This window comes from Vanacampus margaritifer, chromosome 1, assembly GCF_051991255.1.
Source record: "Vanacampus margaritifer isolate UIUO_Vmar chromosome 1, RoL_Vmar_1.0, whole genome shotgun sequence".
NCBI lineage: Eukaryota > Metazoa > Chordata > Actinopteri > Syngnathiformes > Syngnathidae > Vanacampus > Vanacampus margaritifer.
In genome coordinates this window covers 48,885,646-48,902,231 of record NC_135432.1, presented here as the reverse complement: position 1 = coordinate 48,902,231, position 16,586 = coordinate 48,885,646, and the positions used below count along the sequence as shown (strand labels likewise).

The following is a 16,586-nucleotide window of genomic DNA, read 5'->3' as shown; positions in this document are numbered from 1 at the left end:
ATTTGCAGGTTTACTAGTTAACTAACCTTTAAATAAGTGCCGTGCTTGGATAATGACATCAATGTAAAATTTCAAGTGTCTGATCTCTCTGTGGAAGTGGCATCTACAGGACCCACTTTTGTACCAAAATGGGTCTGTTTGTGTAACGATGCAGTTAATGGCGCAATTGACTGGCGGCAAGGTTTAGAGTTAAGTCAGAATTTGTGAAAATCTTGCCCTCCTATCTAAGGCAGCACTGATGAGCTCAGCAATCATCATCAAGTTAAGAAACACACAGGTCTGCACGTTTCTCAGGTGGGAGGTCAGCAAAGCCAACTCTCCTGCTCCTTTGGATTATTTAGCAGAAATAACACACTAGATCAGCAGTTTGGTTGTAGTTTTATTTGTTTTTTGCAGGTTCACTCAAGGGGAGCTTAAATGTATTACTTTCAAATGGTATCTACAAGTACACATCCAACTACAAAAAAGCAACCGCAAAGCTGTTCCGTGACAAGCAAGGAGACATGTTGAAGTATCAGTTACTGTTGACCTGTTACCGCTGACCTTTTTATTTCCACTAACCTGCACATTTTTCGATCAAAAAGTAATTTATGTTTCATAGACAGCGCTTATTATTCAGCAGCATTATTCTCCCTGCAGCTGGACGACCAGTGGTCTGAAAAGCCAAGGCCGCCTGTCTGTGGGCAGCAACCGCGACCGAGAGATCAGCATGTCTGTCGGCCTGGGACGCTCCAAGCTCGACTCCAAGGGTGGTGTAGTGGGCGGCAACATAGACGTGAACACCCTCAAGATGGTCTGTAAGTAAACAAAAAACACATGCTGCTGTTATTTTCAACAGGAAGTTTTTTTTAACTAAATATAAATTATAGCGGGGAACCCGAACAACTGACTTTGCAATTGCACCGCAGTTAGTTGTATTTCATATGTATTTATTTATTTGTAAGATAATGACACATTATAATTCAGTGTGGGTATTTGACTACAGTATTTACATTATTTAACTGACTATATATACAAATAAATCTCTTTTTATAAATGATACACTCTGCAATAAGGATTATGAAATCCAATGGCAATTATTTAAGTAAACTGGTTACATTTTTCTGTATGACTCTCAGTATTGCTGAAGCATTCTCACATATGTTGTTGTGATTTTTATTCTCTACACTTTTTTGCCGTGTAACAACTCCCACAAAATACTCCAGATTTACACTGTTTAAATTTCAACTTGCTTCAAAAATTCATGCCTTCCGAGGTATTTATCGTCTGATTCCACATTACTTACAGTAATCGCACAATTTAACGTTGCATATCAACTTTTCCCCATTCATTTTCAATGGGTCAGACATTGAACTTTCCATGCCCACTTCCATACACATAACTTATCATCATCATCATCATTGTCCAGTAACCAGGAGGTCATAATTTCATAATTTATCTCTAAATTTACTTCATAAGCATTCCACATGCATTCAGATCTTAGCATTCGGCTATTAGCATTCAGCTTTCAGCATTCTCGCGCAATTGCTCCAGAAATTGCACTTGGTCTAGTCACTAACTAAACTAACTAACTAAATCTACCCTTTCTGTTCCAAGCTTTACTGGAAAATGAAAATGAATCTATATTGTTTTCTTGTTTGCAAGCGCACATCTCTGAGCACCCGAACCAGCAACCAAGCCATAAGATCCAGATCACCATGGGCTCTACCGAGGCGCGGGTTGATTACATGGGCTCCAGCATCCTGATGGGAGTTTTTAGTAATGCTGACCTGCAGCTCCAAGATGAGTGGAAAGTCAACCTGTGCACTGTTGATTCCAGCATATCTGAGAAAAGGTGCGGCATTTCATTGGAAGATTGCAAATAATCAGCAAGTAACACTAGTAACAACCCCACCTTCCTTCCATCCAGTGAGATCTTTGTCCACGGAGACTTGCAGTGGGACATTTTCCAGGTGATAATTTCACGCTCTACCACACCGGACCTAATCAAGATAGGCATGAAGCTACAGGAGTTTTTCACTCAGCAATTTGACACCAGCAAGCGGGCCCTCTCCACGTGGGGCCCTGGCCCCTACCTGCCTCCCAAAACCCCGGTCATCAACGCTGACAAAGGAGCAGCAGAGCTGTGTAACTATTCTCTTTTGCCTCTATTGCTGACAGAAGGTTCTAAAGGACATTGCAACAAAATGCTGTCCTATACACTCAGTATGTGTTGTCCTCTTGGTCACCAGAAGGGTTTTGTAACTTTAGTAATACATTTCAGTTGTACACTATGATGCAATTTAGATATATCCCATACTTGCTTTTCCAGGTACTACAAGGTAATATTTCTCATAACTGGTAAGCCAAAAGCATAGCTGGAAAAGAACACAACAAACCTTATTAGATATGTTGCAGTTCACCACAAAGACATTGTGTTGAGCTGACAAAAAGTTTGGCGGTGTTTGTTTTTAATGTAACATTCATCCAACGGCTATAACGTTCCAACAATAATGTTAATCCGACCACTAACTAATGCTGGCTAATTTACTAGCTCGTAGCATTGAGCCATAGTAGCCACTTATTGATATACTGTAATTGTGTATCCCAAAAAAGTAAATCTTTTTGATGAAACAACTTAAGTGAAATTATAGATCTAAAATGTTCAATATTATCTGCTGACAAAAATAATATACTGGGGTAATATAATTCTCCTGACTATAACATTGACAGTTTTTGTTGACTAAAACTAGACAAATAAAATTGTTTTCTTGGACTAATGGGATGAAACTGAATGCAGAAATCCCAAAAACGTAAAACAAAACAAAACAAAAATGGACATAAGTGTTTTTCACTGGACAGCGGCAATATGAACAGTGTTTCATTGTACAAAACAGCTAATTGAATATTTACGCATGGCATTTGATTGCAAAATGTATCAATTAAGTGAAATATAAGCAATGGAGTTGTTCCAACTCACCATGACGACTTCCATTACTGTTCACGTGACGACTATCTCATTATCGTTGTTTAAAAAATCGTTGTACTTTTTTTCCATTATGATACAACACACATATTTTTGCTAACTATAACAACACATACTCTGTAAAAAAATAAAAATAAAAATTGTTGTTGACCGTGTGGGCCTCCATGATAATAAAGTGCCCCTCTCCCACTTAAAACAGTTGGCAAGCAGGGGATTTTCAATCTAAAATGTTGCACCGCCTCCACCTGTTGGCATTTTGGCTCATTACCTCTCCTCAAACTGCGTGCAATTTAAAGGGTCAGCGCATCAGAAGCGTGTCAGACCCATAGCGAACCATTCCAATGGACAAAAAAAAAAAAAAAAAACTGTATAAAACGACAAATCCCAACCTTGGCACGGAATGTTTTTATTCTAATGGACTTAAGTCGATTGTTCTCGTTAGTTGGTGTTTGTTAGCCTGACTGATGTATACCACATATATTATATTAGGGATAGATCGATTATCGGCCGGGCCGATTATTGGTGCCGATATTTGGCATGTTGACAAATATCAGCATCGGCCTTTTTAAGAATCTGAAGGCCGATAAAGCTGACATCTCACTGAGCAGTGAATGTTTGCAAACATAGCAAATTTAGGGTTTTCATCAGGATTTGTTAGATATTCACAGTTTATATGTGTCGCAAAGAATTTTCAAACATATTCAGACCATTTTTCACTGTCTGCAAAGATCTTTTGAAACCTTTTATGAAACTTGACAAAAACCCCAAATGAGCTACATTCGCATGCATTTGTCACTGTGAGATAAAACTTTTTATTTAAATTAATTTAAATTTCCACTGAATAAGAAATGATGCTGACACTGGGAACTCCCTGCACTTAATAATAATAATAATAATAATAATGAAATTAAGAAATTATGTTGAAATTTGGGAAATTTTTATGTGCAGTAGAATTCTTTAGGGAACTATTTACTTACTTAGTTTTTAATTTAACTTAACACATGCTGATGACCCTGGAAGCTCCCTACAATTTTTGTTATGATTTTTAAACTAAATGTAATTATTAAAATTATTTACATGTTTAAAATTAAAAGAAAAAGTTGTTGTTGTTTTTTTTTGTTTTTTGTTTTATTCTGCCGCTAATATTTTTTCTTTTACTGCAAATAAATATCGGCTTGAAATATCGGTTAACGGTCTCCTTGACTACTAATAATCAGTATCGGCATCAGCCTTGAAAAAAATACATATTGGTCTATCACTATATTATATATAATGTTTTGAAGTGTTAAAAAGGCTGTCTTGACTCGGCAAGTAGAGAGCTAAGTCAAGCAAGTACTGTGCAGTGTAAAAGACACAATAGTTGACAAAGCTGATGTGACAATGAAAGCACTATAAAAATAAAGATGACTTGACTTTTGAGCTATTGTTTTATTTTGTTTATTTTTATTTAACAACAAATAAAAACAACATACGGTACATGAAATATGGATGGCTAAAAAAGAGTTATAATATATAGTATATAAGTATATGTTCCCTTCAAGATGATCTGAATTTGTGTCCCATAACTATTTGTCTTTCAGACATGGATGCAGCGCATCACCGTCACTGGCCCGGGGTGCTGAAGGTGATCGCAGGTTGCCACATTTCGCTCTTCCAGATGCCTCTGCCGGAAGACGCTGTGCAGTTGGGTGGCTCAATGAGCCTCCATGGCAATCACATGACTCTAGCCTGCTTCCACGGGCCCAACTTCCGCTCCAAGTCATGGGCTCTCTTCCACCTGGAAGAGCCCAATATCGCCTTCTGGACAGAGGCGCAGAAAATACTGGAAGATGGTGAGAGGAAGTTTTCATTGCAGCGACTTCTTCGTCCTGCCCGGCCGGCACTCAAATCCTATTTCTAAAACAGATTCCAAGGATGATTCCACGTACATTGTGCAGACACTGGACTTCCATCTGGGTCATAACACAATGGTGACCAAACCATGTGGTGCGCTAGAAAGCCCGATGGCCACCATTACCAAGATAACCCGGCGACGGCACGAAAACCCTCCACATGGAGTCGCCACAGTTAAAGAATGGTTTAACTATGTCACTGCCATGAGGAATGAAGGTAACTCTTGTTCTTTTGCTAATTATCTCTCATATAATTTGATTACAATTGTAAAATAAGATTATATTCAGTAACTGAATTTTAACAGGTTTGAATTGTTGGAACACTAATTTTACTAATGAAATGAATGCTGTCATGTAACTTTTTAGAATGCTTTTACTTTGCACAGTGCTGATGGTAATGATGCCGCCCTAAAAGAGCGACTTTCAGTTTTTCTTGAAGCATACTATCTTTAATGCAAAATAGCTGAGATAGTGTTAAGAACAGTTTGACCTTAAGCTCAAAGGAGTTGCGACTTTCTTTTTATCGCTCACTTCAGAGTTGAACTTGCTACGGAATGTGGAAGCGAACAATCCAGAGAGTGGAGCTGCTGCCAAGAGCTCCAGTCTGCTGAGCAGCTTCCGCAGCAACTCCAGCTACAACCACGAGACTGAGACCATCTTTGCCCTTCCCAGAATGCAACTGGACTTCAAGTCCATCCATGTACAAGATCCCGATGAGCCTTCTCTCTCAGGTGGGATGCATTTTCAAGAAGACACCAAAACGCAAATGGCCCGGCGTAGGTTGGGTTTATTGTTTTATTTCATTCTTGATTGTATTATTATTATTATTATTAAATATTTTTATTTATGTAATATTTATTTAAATTTAATTTATTTAAATTTAATTTATTTTAAATTTAATTTATTTTAAATTTAATTTAAATAAAATAAAATAAAAAATGTATAATATGAATAATAATTATAATAATAATTATTATTATTATATAGTATTTTTTGATATACCAGCAATGAGAAATGTCCTCTTTTAAATTTAATAGTAGTTTGCTACACCTACTTGACTGTTAAGGATTTGAAAGTGTTGAATAATTGTGGCAGATTATTTCTATTGCAGTTAAAAAAATCAAAAATGTGAGCAGCTCCAATTCTGGAACGGAACTCCAACTGTTTCAAGCCCTCGGGTCACAATTGCCTGATTGCTGAGAAGCTCCATTTGACTAAATGGATCTCGTCTTCCCAGATTCCGACAGCAAACCGAAGGTGGAGTGCAGTGTGGTGACAGAATTCACAGACCACATCTGTGTGACCATGGACGCCGAGCTCATCATGTTTCTTCACGACATGGTGTCTGCCTACCTGAAAGAGAAAGAGAAAGGTTTGTGCTTGTTTTGTTTCGTCAGTCAAATCCGCAGTAGCCACGAGTCAACAACTAAATGAAACTCTCCAGTGCTAATTGCCTATTGAAGGTTTCTTCTCCCCAGTAAAATGAGTCATTAAAGAACAATATGCAGCACCGCACATCAGCCTGCCTGTGTGTGTGCGCATTTGCGTGTCCGTGCGTGATGAGACGCAGTTAAGGGGGCAGCCAAGTGTCATTTTCTCACTCAGCAAAACAGAGGAACATAGTCTACGTTTTGATTAGTTTGTATTCGTCACCAGGGATCAAATTATGATCACTATTAATTAACAGCAGTTAATTGTGACCATTGGTCATACAACTGCATTGTTCTCGTGATTCTGTAGCTGAAACCCAAAAAAGTGTGCTGTAAAACCTTTGCTTTGTGTCCATCCAGGCAAAGGTTAAACTGAACTGAAGTGTTTTCTATTCAGGGAATAGAAAGAGAACGTTTGTTAGAGGAGCCCGTTAGGTTACGAGAGCGTGCAAAACACCACTCGTACATGTCTTCATCTTCACTGTGTCATTAGCCCTTTTCGCCCCACGGATGTTTGCGGCTCGGCCAGGCCAAAAGAGCCCCACGGCCGTGCACGATGATGGATCCGCCGACAAGGACAAAGACGACAGCATCAACTACACCACAGTAGACTGGCGGGAGTTCATGTGCAACACCTGGCACTTGGAGCCAACTCTCAGGTCAGACGGGATTCATCTCCTATATACGCTTTCTCACTCTTGCTCTCATTCACAAATATATTTGTATTAGATGTTACACCAATCTGATCGACTGCCTCAACATCGGACAATATTTCACATTTTATGCAAAATACTAGGTGATAGACTGTAATGTCATAATTTGTGTGATTGATCAGTGACACCTTTGATCGGATCTGCACCGACGAGGGATGGGAATTGATAAGATTTTTACCATTCAATTTTCGATTCTTTATCAATTCTTTTTTTTTGGGGGGGGGGGGAATGCCAATAAACATAGATTAGCATCCACTTTTTTATGTCTTAGTTGTATCTGTAAACAAGAGACATGTTCTCATTCACAAATATATTTGTATTAGATGTTACACCAATCTGATCGACTGCCTCAACATCGGACAATATTTCACATTTTATGCAAAATGGGTGATAGACTGTAATGTCATAATTTGTGTGATCGATCAGTGACACCATTGATCGGATCTGCACTGACGAGGGATGGGAATTGATAAGATTTTTACCATTCAATTTTCAATTCTTTATCAATAATTTTTGGGGGGAAAAAATGCCAATAAACATAGATTAGCATCCATTTTTTTATGTCTTAGTTGTATCTGTAAACAAGAGACATTTTTAAAAGTAGCATGGCCTTACAGACCCAACAGGGAAGTGTTAGGAGGTCCACATTCTAGGACTCCTCAATGGGGTGCCATGGCGTCCCCAGAAAAAAAGAAATTAAAAGATTTGAAAATAAACACAACAAAACCCATTTTTTAATCATCTTCTGTAGAAATTTTAAAAAATACAATCTAGATTATTTTGTGAAAATAATGTCCAACTCCAGTAACATTTCAACACTCATATGATTCTGGGGTTGTTCTGTGCTGCCATAATGTATACTGTTGTGAGCCCATAAGCTAACCTTTTAGCCTTGTCACGTTTGGTGTGAGCAGAAAACCTTAGTGCTGAGAGGCCAGATGTTCCGCCTCTGCCTCCGTGCCCTTGACCTAACAATCACAAAGTGATAGCGTTTATGCTGTTTGTTTGTTTTTTAACTAAAAGTTTACAAAACCATTTTACCACCGGGACTTGTACAAAACAGTCAGCTTCCAAAAAGGAGCAGAATGTGGAGCCAGGAAGTTGGCGTAGCTGTTAAGTGTATGACTTGTTTACAGCTGTTGAAACAAGATAACAATAGTATTTAGCATTAGCCAAATGTTTGTCAGCATTTTTGAATATTTTGGTTTTTTTTAAATTATTTTTCCCAATGGGCTTCAGTTATATGTGGATTTTCACTATTGCGGTGGTTGACTGTTGAGTATATAGAGAAATTGTTTAAATAGATATGTTGCTCCATCTTCTGATCAAATCGGTGATTGAGTATCAATCTTTGCCGGGAAGCAATTTTGCAATTGGCGAACTCTGGGCAAGAGAATGATATGCTTGTCAAATGTCTTTCTTAATTAAACCTGAAGCGAAGTAGAAAAAGGAAGCCTTTTCTTTTGTCAGAAAATTGGACGGTGATCAGCTTAATTCATTGCAACAATGGTCCACTGTGTTGTGTGACGTCCCGAGGGAGGCACCAGACCAACAATGCAGATAACCTGAATGCTAGAAGTATTTCTATCTATATAAGGGTTCACTTTATGGAATGAGCGACTAAAATATTTTACTTTTTCATTTTATTCCAATTTTTTGGGACATGCCTGTACTGTGAGCAACGGAGATGCTATAGATTACTCCCAAAACAAAATGGTCAACCTGAATTGAAAAGTGCAATTTCTGCAGAAATTGCATGGGAATGCTGAAAAGCTAATTGCTAAGATTTGAATGCATGTGCTTATGAAGTAAATTGAAGGATGAATTGTGTGGGAAATTACACGTTTTTGATTGTAGTTAAATGACAAATGAATAAAAAAGAAAACTTGAACTGCAATCTGTCTACGGTGCGATTTAATTATTTCAGATCATGGCTAATGGCGCATTTATTTAAAAAAAAAAGTGTCATCTGATGCTGAAAGCTAACATGTATTTAATCATTTTGGTGAAATGATGGTAGTAGGCAATTGCTCTAACCACTGAGCTAACTTGACTTGTTCATATTCATGGCTAATGGCGTATAACATTTTTATACAAAGCTGAAAGCTGCAAATAGAAGCTGAATGCTTATGAAGTAAATTGAAAGATAAATTGTGTGAAAATTACTCATCGTTAATTGTAGTTGAAAGATAAATGGGAAAAAAAGAAAATTAAAGCTGCAACCAATCTCTGCTTCAGCATTTCCACAATTACAGTGTCTAATGTCAAGTGCATTATAACTGTTTAAAATCTATGATTATTTGTAGTATTATAGTAAATATTTGTATCAATGAAAACACGTCCTGCAGGCTCATCTCCTGGACGGGTCGCAAGATCGACCCAGTCGGAGTGGACTACATTTTGCAAAAACTGGGCTTCCACCACGCCAGGACTACCATTCCCAAGTGGCTCCAGAGGGGTGTGATGGACCCGCTGGACAAGGTGCTGTCGGTGCTCATCAAGAAGCTGGGCACCGCCCTGCAAGATGAGAAGGACAAGAAAAGCAGAGAGAAGGAGGAGCACTAGACTGGACGCCAACACTGGATGTTTGTTTCCCGCTCTTTTCCAACTCGCCCGCTCCACCTCGTGGATTTCAGTTTACACTCGCCGCGCTGACTGAGGCTTTTTTTTTTGTCATCGGTGTGGATACGGTTTTGGGAATGAGCAGCAATTAGTATCGCGTATTTTGGTTGCTTGAATGGTTCCAACCCTGCCTCTTTTACATGTTGTAAATGACCTAATTTGAACCTTTTTTCAAGGCTTTCCAGTATTTAATGAGAAATTATTTCTTAAAACATTGCCTTTTCTTTGTTTCCCATGGAACACATGGTAAATGATGCTTTATTTGATGTATTTTATGTTGTATTTAATAGTTTGGATATTTGTTTTCCCCTGATGTGAACAAATGAGCACTGGGAGATTCTGTCAGGAATCTGTTATGATGATTATTATTTGTGGTTATGTGAAATTGAAATCTTGTAACATGAATTAGCTTGAGGGGTCAAGCTTGTTTTTCTTTTTAGTCGGTGTATATAATTCAATTTCGTAAATGTGTTGGTTTCCTAACTTAATAAAATAATGCCACTGGATTTTATATCAATGTCCTGCATTTTATCTTTGAAAGGCTTTGTATTCATTTGAATTACAATTGTCTTGTTGTGAACGCGTCACAGCCTGTTTAAGCAAAATGTCTCCTGTGATTTGAAGCAGCCTGATGTCATCACCCAAAAAGTTGAAACTCATTTGACATCTGTGCTTTAAAACATGCGGACGAAACCCAAGATTGAAGTTAATAGAACAAAATGAGAACATTTGACAGCTATTCTGTCATGTTTAGTTACTTTGACAGTGCACTGACGAGCCACAACATTTCGACCGCTTGTGACACCCAATAGAAAAGCTGTATCGAATATTCCACCTTTACCAGGAATACTCACAAGAGGCAATAAACAATGTTATTTTTTTGGGTTATTTTGAGGAGTTTGAATTTCACTCATCATACTTGAGAGCTTTGTGTCATATTTTTGACACTGATGTAACTAAGTGATGCACTGAATTAGACAGCAATCACATGATTCAGTCGCACGTCGCTGCAATTTACATCCATCCATGCGTTATCTGAACCGCTTATCTTCACGAGAGTCGTTTCACATAAAATCTCTGACAGTCAATAAAAACAGAAAATTATGACTTTTGCAGTACTCAGATTGGATCTCATTGTAGGAATTTGAACAAGAAAACTTGTTTCATATTGTGTTAAAACTTAACTGCCCACCTTCCCAAATAACGTGGATATTTGACATCTACAGCAGTCAATAGCAGTGAAATTGTTTAAATGAAATTTACAAAAGAGTAGAACTGGAACTCAGCTATGGGACTCGCAAAATATTTTTATCAACCCGATAGTGTCCAACTATGTTTTTATTCCTGAAAATTAACATCCTACTTCAAAAGATATTTGAAAAAATGTTTTTCAGATTATCAAAATAGACGGCATTAACATTACCAGCCAGTAACTGACTAGCGGGCAGTAGTAATGGACAAATGAAGCTTCGTGAAGCACTTGTGGATATTTTTGACTCCTCTAGATGGTGCTCTTAGTTTATATATGAAGGCTAGTGCAGTAAAAATTGAATCAATGTCCACTGCGTCTTGAAACCAAGAGTGTCTTCTAGAGGAGTCAAAAATATAATAAGTGCATCACGAAGCTTCAATCAATCAACCATTTCCATTGCACTAGCCTTCATATTTAAACCAAGAGAAACCATCTATCCTTCCATCCATTTCACACCTATGGACAACTTGGAGAGTTCAATTTACCTGACATTCATGTCTTTGGAATGTGGGAGGAAACCGGAGTACCTGGAGAAACCGGAGAAAAACCACGCAAGCACGGAGAGAACATGCAAACTCCACCCAGGAAGGCCGAAGCCCGGATCTCACGTCCTCTGCACTGGGAGGCGGATGTGCTAACCAGTCAGCCACCGTGCCGCCCAGCAACTTTCTAGTGGAGTAAAAAAATATATATATTGCACGTGCTTCATAAAGCTTTATTTTTCCATCAATCTAAATGGTTAACCTGACCGCGAGTGCCAAAACACGCAATCTTTTTCTTTCAGTCATGTCATCCAATAGCGAGGTTACCAAATTTGCTTTTACTAACCACTGAGAAATTGCCTTAGCCACATCTTCATAAAAACAACATCAAACGTAAAGCAACCTGTAGATTCTGTAAGAAGACAATTTCGAACACCACGGTCGTACCTCGTTCGACACTTGCAGAGGCACCACAAAAAGAGGTAAGCAGCCGCCCGCCGGTATTCTTTCTTTAAGAGGCAAATTTCTCTAATTTTGTGATCGTAAATATAGTATTTTTACGTCTTAATGTTTACTCTTGATCTCATCTGGACTTGGACTTGAGCTCGGACCTTGTGGACTCGACTTAACTTGACTTAACTTAACTTGGATGCAGTAAAGGTGGACATGAGAGGGAGAGTGAAAGCACAAAAATACAAAAAGTACTACTTTAAATATTCATCAATGAATTTAAAAAGAAACAGTACACTGGACTTAATACAGAATATAAAATTCTGAAATGTGAAAATGCAGTTTTAGTAAGTAGTGTATCCTTTTCTTTTATTAGTTTAATTAATGTTTTTTTTTTTTTTTTTTTTAAACGGTTAGCTCAGCTTATAAGGGCACAGAACATCTATTAACAATGCTTATCTCATCATTTCTTCTAGACATTTCTGCAAGGCTTTATTAATAGTGTAGTATGACTTTCTGCCAGCTCCCATCTCTTCCACTGTAGGGTCCCCGCATGCCAGCAGCCCCCTTTTGGCTTTCCTGCTTTTTGGAGTTTGTGATTTCAGTTGCAGGAGGAGCCAAAGCAGCACATTTTGTGGACGGAGACACTCAAGCAGTTGAGGTTCTCTCTGCAACGTCTCAACTCACCTGTGGAGAGAGAGTGTGAAGGCTCAGGGGGACGTCGCACTCACACATTTGAAAGTCATCAATGGAAACTGATTTTTGGCCCCAGTTTCCAAGATTTTCAATACACTGTCAATTACAGTGAACTGCCTTCCAATGCGAGTGTGGATTTTTTTTTGTTTGTTTTTAGGTACAGTTCTCTAACTCAGTGGTTCTCAAATGGGGGTGCATGTACCCCTGGGGGTACAAGAAGGCACTCCAGGCGGCACGGGAGATATTCAAAAGTATATGCAAATATTTCAGAAAAAATTATTTCATAAAATTCATTTTAAATTCACTAGGGTATTCAATTTCAGTGTCCTAAAATCCCTGCATCTCCCCCTTACCAGAAAATGGTTCGACCCAACTTGTCATATGCCACCCAGAATCACCTGTCAGTCACTTGAAAACTTAATTTGAAATTCAGTTAATACTATTTCTTTTTTAGAGTTTTACTTTTAGCACAAAGGAAAACACTTAATGTTGATCACTTTTATGTGCAGAAAATGTAATTGTTGTTGTTCTTTTTTATTTTTTTTAAAGTTATATCTTTTTAATTCCAAATAGTTAAACAGATCACATAAATACATGGCACAGCACTCGGTTTTAAGTCTTTTTGTTTTGGTTTGTTTTCAATCAGAAATGCTTTGCGCTGGTTAGGGTGTACTTGGCTAGAAAAAATGTTTCACACGGGGTACGTCACTAAAAAAAGGTTGAGAACCACTGCTCTAACTTTGTGGACTATGTAAACGTTGGGTGTAATTCCACTGTTGGCCACGAGATGTCAGCACACAATTGTTTGACACAAAATTTGAAAGAAGATTCAAAGCAGGAGGTAGGCTAACAATATTTTGCAATGCTGTAAATGATGTTACTCCTCTACCATCTGCAATTTGTCTTTCTTCCACCGACATACAGCGTTGCAACACTCCTGTTTAGCTACGTGATGTCAAAGGAAATGCCCTCGTGAGGGTTGTGCCAAATTCCCAAACAGGCGAAAAGAGGCTTGCGTTGGCACCCAAATTATGATGTGACAGCTTTTACGCTCGAGTGCAGCTTCCGTCAGCAAATATAGAGCCCGAAGTTTGAAACCGTCACAGTCGCTATTGCTAGTCTCCTTTTGTTATTTTGATAAATTCAGCCAGACTTGTGCTTGAGTTAAATGCATCTTGAGGCAAAAAATGAACTTTAGTATGTCTGCCATCTTTCTCCCTGCCCAGTGACCCACAATTATTCAGATTTATGTAAACAAGATGGGAGCTTTTTCTTTGACTATTTGCATGAGATGCCATTTGCCTTGACAGTCTTGTTTCGGATTCGGGCTGTACAGATAGAAAACAAACATTGGGGCTTTGTTTTATAATGGGGATTTTTCACCTTTTACTGATATTGTATATTTTGCAGTGCAGATTGAGAGAGAGAAAAAAAATGGATGAGAACCATTTCGCCTTCTGAGTTTGAAAATGGAAAATTAGTAAAGGTACATAGCCCGACTTTTATAAGGTCTTGTAGCTTTTATCGATACAAGTTGTTGACATTGACAAATGCAGTCTGCATGACTGCACACGCTGCATCAGCCCACCTGTCACTCAACATAAAGGAACTTTTCCGAGCTATTGTGAGGTTAAAGATCAAGACCAGAAGACACCATCTGCTAAAAGCAAACATCTTCCAAGTATTCTCTCCACCAAAGTGTTGTAACCAAGTGTTGGCTCCTTGGATGGATTCAGGGGCGATCCCTGGGATTTGAGGCCCCATGAAACAAAAAGAAAAAAATCACTTGAAAGTCATAGTTTTTTTTCTGCCCTTTATGGCAACTCCAGTTAAAATTATTATATTATCAAATACATCACTATTCATATTGTGTGTTTTTCGGGGTGCTAAGATTATTGTTAGTAATATGTACTGAAGTAACAAAAATGTGTAACTAAAATGAACATTGAAAAATATTTTTTAACAAAATAAAATTAAAAAAAATGAGAAAAACAATTAAAACTGCATTTTACATTCATAAAAGTAACTAAAATATTACGCTTGTGGAATATGAATTAAGCAGCAAAATCCAACTGATTGTATCCATCTCAGGGGGCGGCCATTTTGCCTCTTGCTGTCGACTGAAAATTACATCACAGTTGCTCAAGTAACGACCAATACCGGCTCATCTTCAGACAACAGGTGAGCCATAATGAGCTCATTCTTAATTAGCATGATTAAAGCTGCTCTATATAACAATTTTCCCCAAAATATCTTTACAATAGCCTTTTAATTTGAGCATTTATGACGGAAACATCTTCTAAATAGTAGATTAACACCTTAGCTGTTCACAATGGGTACTCCTGCAAGCTTCTGGCTGGATTTGGGTTTGAATTTCCCGCCCTCTGCTGCAGATGTGACTCATGAACATTTTATGTGAAGATGGGTGTGTGCAGTTTAATTTTTCGTCAACAGGTGGCAGTAGCAATTCGAAATGGATTTTTTTTGCGTTCAAGGGACATATGGATTCATACTATTATGCACTTAATGTCACGTGCCAAATTAGGACCCATACAAATATCCAGTACATGAACTCCTATCAGTTAATGCACCACCGGAAGCAAAACCTCCAAACGGAGGCAGACATGTTGACCACGGTAACTAAGGTAACAAACATTTCTCAAACGATCTGGTCGGATGTCTCTGATGTTTCCACGGCCAAGCGTAACATTTGCATGTTTTGAGGCACTGCTTTGAAGTGCTGCATTGGAAATTAATTTAAGTCACTTTTCGCCATTTGAGCTCAGTGACATACTTTTTTGGAGCATTCAAATGGAAGGAATTGCAATCTCTGCAGTCGCACTGTTTATGAAAATGTCAAGAAGTGATGCATTATGAGGACGATCAAAATACAGCAAGTCTGAGTCAATCAATATCAGCTTTGAAAACTGCACCACAGTCTTTATGTTTCTCCTTTTCACGTAACTTTAGCCACGCTTGGCATTGAATTATTTTTTTTTTTTTAAGAATTTGATTACGTTGTGGCTGTGCTGTTTTATAATAACTGGGCTCAGAGTCTTAATTGGAAAAAAGATTAAAAGTTGCTATCTTTGTTATAGAAGCTAATACCGTCATAGATTTGAGTTTGTATAGCTTAAATGTGAAAATAAGAAAGTTTATCAAATTAGTTATGCATGTCCAGAAAGAATTTCTTTTTCTCTAAACAAGAACCTGCAGTGGTTCAATTTTCCAGCAGAAGTGAAGCGTCTGCCAGGAAAATTATTTCCTTGAAAAATGTCTGCAAAGCCGCAAATCAAATTAGGCATCGTACCTTACCAGCATGAATAAACCTGCCAAGCCTCTTGTGCAAACTCTTGTATCCAAATGTACACATTGAGAAATCCAAATCATCTGGGGCACCTTTCCAAAGTGCAGTCAGAGGGTTATTGATTTGATTTGTACCTTTTAGTCATCAAGGCAGATCTGAGGGCTTCCATTTCATATCCTTTGGGGTGACCATATTTTCATTTGCATAAAAGAGTACACGCGCCCCAGCCTCGAGATACTTAAATAAATGATGCTCAAAGATGCCATACATTAAAACTATTTCAACGTATGCCTCCTCTGTAGGAGTAAATAATAAAACAAAAAAACTAACTTTTTTGAAGTCTTATTTGACAAATGAATATATTGTAAGCTAAACGTTTTTTTGCTCCTGCGATCAGTTGGGAACCGGATTGAACACGCACCATACGGTTTGGCAGCGCAGAGTTCTACCGGTGAGCTGTAGTTCTGAGCCACTGACACTGCTCGTGAACTTATTTGAACACTCAGGAAGTGACCTGTGTAAAATACTGAACTTTTTGCTTTTAAATATATAACAACACACGCACACAAAACCTGCCTGCCTTTTTTCCCTGCACCCTTGATATCGACTTCAGAGCAGTCCGCGGTCTGCTGGTCGCAGTAACATGGTGCACAATGCCTCCCGTTTGTTGCGCAATAAAAACTGGACATGAATTTGTATTAAAAAAATTAGGGGTCAAGCGATTAAAAATTTTAATCGGAAATAATTGCATGACTTCAATAGTTAACTCACGGTTTA

General features: G+C 38.2%; 1 protein-coding gene across 17 annotated transcripts in view; it reads left to right on the top strand.

The window, feature by feature from the left end:
• Positions 1-10,133, top strand: part of kiaa1109 (KIAA1109 ortholog) — a 106,571-nt gene extending 96,438 nt beyond the window's left edge. For all 17 annotated transcript variants that reach the window (XM_077570417.1, XM_077571678.1, XM_077571592.1 and 14 more), the window contains 9 exons: positions 640-797; positions 1,645-1,834; positions 1,910-2,127; positions 4,546-4,797; positions 4,871-5,074; positions 5,394-5,588; positions 6,095-6,229; positions 6,781-6,946; positions 9,349-10,133. In XM_077570417.1, the coding sequence (XP_077426543.1) occupies positions 640-797; positions 1,645-1,834; positions 1,910-2,127; positions 4,546-4,797; positions 4,871-5,074; positions 5,394-5,588; positions 6,095-6,229; positions 6,781-6,946; positions 9,349-9,565 (1,735 nt within the window). In that variant the 3' untranslated portion in view covers positions 9,566-10,133. The remainder of the gene's footprint in view (positions 1-639; positions 798-1,644; positions 1,835-1,909; positions 2,128-4,545; positions 4,798-4,870; positions 5,075-5,393; positions 5,589-6,094; positions 6,230-6,780; positions 6,947-9,348) is intronic.
• Positions 10,134-16,586: the final 6,453 nt, after the last annotated feature.